The sequence below is a fragment of the Coptis chinensis genome, chromosome 1 (assembly GCF_015680905.1).
Source record: "Coptis chinensis isolate HL-2020 chromosome 1, ASM1568090v1, whole genome shotgun sequence".
Taxonomy (NCBI): Eukaryota; Viridiplantae; Streptophyta; class Magnoliopsida; order Ranunculales; family Ranunculaceae; genus Coptis; species Coptis chinensis.
This window is the reverse complement of record NC_141456.1, coordinates 16615924-16619438: the sequence shown is the minus strand read 5'-3', so window position 1 is coordinate 16619438 and position 3515 is coordinate 16615924. Positions and strand designations below refer to the sequence as shown.

The window sequence follows — 3515 nt, the reverse complement described above, 5'->3', positions numbered from 1 at the left end:
ACGATCGGAGAGTTCTTGTCTGTTGTCATAAGGTAGTAGAAAGACTGGTCTCGAATATGCCAGACCTCATAAAAATAACCAAACACCCAACGGTTCAGAGCAAATCCGTGTCTCTTGGCAAGAAGGGCAGAATACATGACAGTTCTATAGAATAGGGGCGCTGCCTGTCCAAGAGCAAGATTGAAGTGGATCAGACACTCTCTTAGCAATGGGTGGAGGGGAAGAGTGAGTCTGGCCCTAAGTTGACCAATGGTGATGAGCGCCACCTCCTTGTAAGCCAAATCATTAGATAACCTCCCCCACTCCAGTTCGATATCTTCAGGGATGTGGAACTTCTTGCGGATCTGTTCTAGAGAGAAAAGATCTCCGAAGTTTACAAGTTACCAGTTGGGATTCATGATCGGAAAAAAGGAAAAGTTTCAAGTTTTGGTTAAACTCTAGCAGGAGATCAAAAGGTTCAGTATGAAAAAGGTAGCAGAAGAGATAATGAGAATTCTCTCACCAGATCCTTTATATACAGATAAGATGGACGGTTAGGATGAGCCCAAGCGGTGCGTTTTTTCGGATGGAACTGCCATCATTTCCTTTTTCGGGAAACGGCATGTCTGTTCGAGCTGTCTTTTCAGAGCCTTAATTAGTTGATTACGTAAGCAGTTTCCGCAACTGTTTAGGAAAAAGATTCTCGCACCAAAAGCAGTATCGCTTCAAGTGCCCACGTGCTAGATGGCACGAGAGGGGGTATCTATAAGGGGGATTTCCCGTCATTAAACAGATGACACGTGTATGTGAAATAACCTAAGACTATAGATGTCCAGAATGAGACGAGGACCATCGGATCAGTTCTGTGAATAAGTAATCTCGTGTGCAGCACAAATGTTTAGTGGACATGTACTGTGCCAACCACGTGACTGACCGCCTCCAAGCACAATAGTTCTCCAAGTCGTTAGGAACTGACATGGACAGTTCTTGAACAGAGAGAAACTGATGAGGGCGATCTTTGATGATAAAGAAGGAATCACAATGGCATATCTTGGATAGTTACCTTTTAGATATAATCTTCCCATAAATAATGGGACATTATGATCAGCAAGGAAACTTACTTCTCATAAGATATGGTCTAGATTTAGACTTCCATAAAGAGGGAATTCCTAATAGGAAGATAGAGTCCAAAGATGGAAGGGAACTCCCCAAACGGTGAAGACAGCCCTAACCCTAGGACTCTCAAAGCTCTTCCTATATAAACTATAGGGATTTTGCTCTTAGGAACTATGCAAGATAGGGTTTGACTCTCCATAATAAACAAGGAGATACGTAAGCATCCATCAGACAATTCAACCCTGAACTCACAATCATCTCATCCTTTCTCCATTTATTTAAAGGTTCCAAGATCACAAGGCACAGAGGAAGATCAAGGAAAACTCGAAAAATCCCCTACAAATGTGCATGCCGGTAATGTATCAAATAGATTGATGTGATCAAAATAATGCATTTTTTCAAAACCATAAAGTTGTAATAATATATTTCGTGCTTGGAAGGTACATGCCTCCATGAATTTAATTAAGTCATTACAAGTCTCCTTGATTTTTATTTATCAATTTGGCGAACTAGGTGTGTAAGGTGTGTATGGTGCTAATGTTTTCTCAAGTTTTAATGGAACCGGGCAGATATATTCCATATATAAAGTCATTCTTATTTATCACCATATATTTGTTTATTTTGTCAACTTCTCTCTCTCGCTCTCTCTCTAGTTTCTTTGTTCTAAAGAAGATAATAGAATGTTCCATTCATATAACTTTTGTTGAATTTGTAGCTCCTTTTGGTTTCCCTACTATATTGATTAGACATGACTACTAATGAAATGGATATATCATTTGCTCTTCGGTTTGGAAAATTGTGAGGGTGCAACTTCAACCTCAAATTGTGAATGAAACCAAGGTACTTTGTGAGGGTGGAACTTCAACCTCAAATTGTGAATGAAACCAAGGTACGCATATATTTTTCTATTGAATAAGTCAGGTGTGTTTGGGTGATAACATGACTTATTTAGATGATAGCATGTCTTATATATTTCAATACTAATTATAATCAATTGTATTAAACCACTTTTCCAACCTTCTATCACTCCTTCACTTTAGTGAAACACTTAATAGAAAATCGGGTATAGGAGTGATGTTGAATAGGTTTTATTCAAGGGTTCCTGATTGAGCTATTCACATCCCTCATTACCTATGCCTATGATCCCCATTTCATTTGAACACTTGCAAAGAAGGTTGCTTTTTTCATTTGAGCATGGTTAACTCTGTAAACACCAAATGTTTGTGGACGTTGTTTAAAGCAAGATACTAACATTTGATTGTTAACATCTCGATAAAATCTACATGGTCAATGGCACTACCCTTTTTTTAACACATGCCATGGGTCTTATTGTCTTAGTGAGCATCAGAATCTGCCAATAGATCTCTCTTTTGCCATATTGAACCACTTCTAAGCTTTTCCATGACATCAAGTTAAAGATGTAGAACCAGAGGATTTAATTCAATTCAGTGTATATTTACTTGATTGAATTCTAAAGAGATTACAATTGTTTATATAGAGTTTACAAAATAGGAAACAACAAAATTTGGTGGCTTGAGAAACACGGGGCGCGGGTCGCGCTCAATTCACTGGACATCTTGAACGTCGGAGTGTGGGTTGCGCTCTATCCACACTATATCTGGGCACAGGTTGCGCCCTATACACAGAAAGCAGAATACAGCTTTCTACACTCCCCCTCAAGTTGGTGCATAGATGTCAATCATGCCCAACTTGTCAACTGAGCTGTCAAACACCTTGTGGGATACACCTTTGGTAAGAACATCAGCTAATTGCTCCTCAGAGGTTACAAACGGAAAACGAATAACCTTCCTGTCAAGAATTTCTTTAATAAAATGACGATCAACCTCTACATGCTTTGTCCTATCATGCTGAACTGGATTATGTGCAATTTGAATGGCGGCTTTATTATCACAATGTAAATCCATAGGCTTTTTAAGTTCGAAGCCCAATTCCATCAAGACAGTACGAATCCATAACAATTCACATACTCCCTATGCCATACCTTGAAATTCAACTTCTGCACTCGATCTGGCAACAACTTTCTGCTTCTTACTACGCCCAGTGACAAGATTTCCACCGACAAAAGTGAAATATCCTGATGTAGACCATCTATTAGTTTTATCACCAGCCCAATTTGCATCTGTGTATCCAACAATATCCAATGCCTCATACTTTCCAAATAGTAAACCTTTGCCAGGTGTTTTTTTCAAATACTTCAGTATATGAAAAACTGCATCCATATGTTCTTCACTAAGACAATGCATAAATTGACTAACCACACTCACATCATAAGCAATATCAGGTCTAGTATGAGATAGATAGATTAACCTTCCTACAAGATGCTGATACCTGCTTTTATCAGTAGGAACTTGGTCAGAATGAATGGCGAGTCCGTGATTCATCTCAATGGGTGTCTCCAT

At 38.9% G+C, this 3515-nt stretch overlaps 1 protein-coding gene across 1 annotated transcript; it reads right to left on the bottom strand.

Annotated features, from left to right (window-relative positions):
- Positions 1–2660: 2660 nt before the first annotated feature.
- On the bottom strand, positions 2661–3515 carry LOC147522529 (secreted RxLR effector protein 161-like). The gene is made up of 3 exons (XM_086567960.1): positions 3098–3515; positions 2843–2995; positions 2661–2731 (listed from the first exon to the last, which is right to left on the bottom strand). The coding sequence occupies exons 1-3, from the start codon at positions 3513–3515 to the stop codon at positions 2661–2663; spliced, it is 642 nt and encodes a 213-aa protein (XP_086424086.1).

Excerpts from the sequence above, each read along its gene's own strand:
- LOC147522529 (XM_086567960.1), bottom strand. The coding sequence starts at position 3,515 with ATGGAGACACCCATTGAGATGAATCACGGACTCGCCATTCATTCTGAC. Across the intron at positions 2,996-3,097 it reads TGCAGAAGTTGAATTTCAAG|CCGCCATTCAAATTGCACAT; the intron begins GTATGGCATAGG and ends GTGATAATAAAG. Across the intron at positions 2,732-2,842 it reads AGCTGATGTTCTTACCAAAG|GGCGCAACCTGTGCCCAGAT; the intron begins GTGTATCCCACA and ends TTCTGTGTATAG.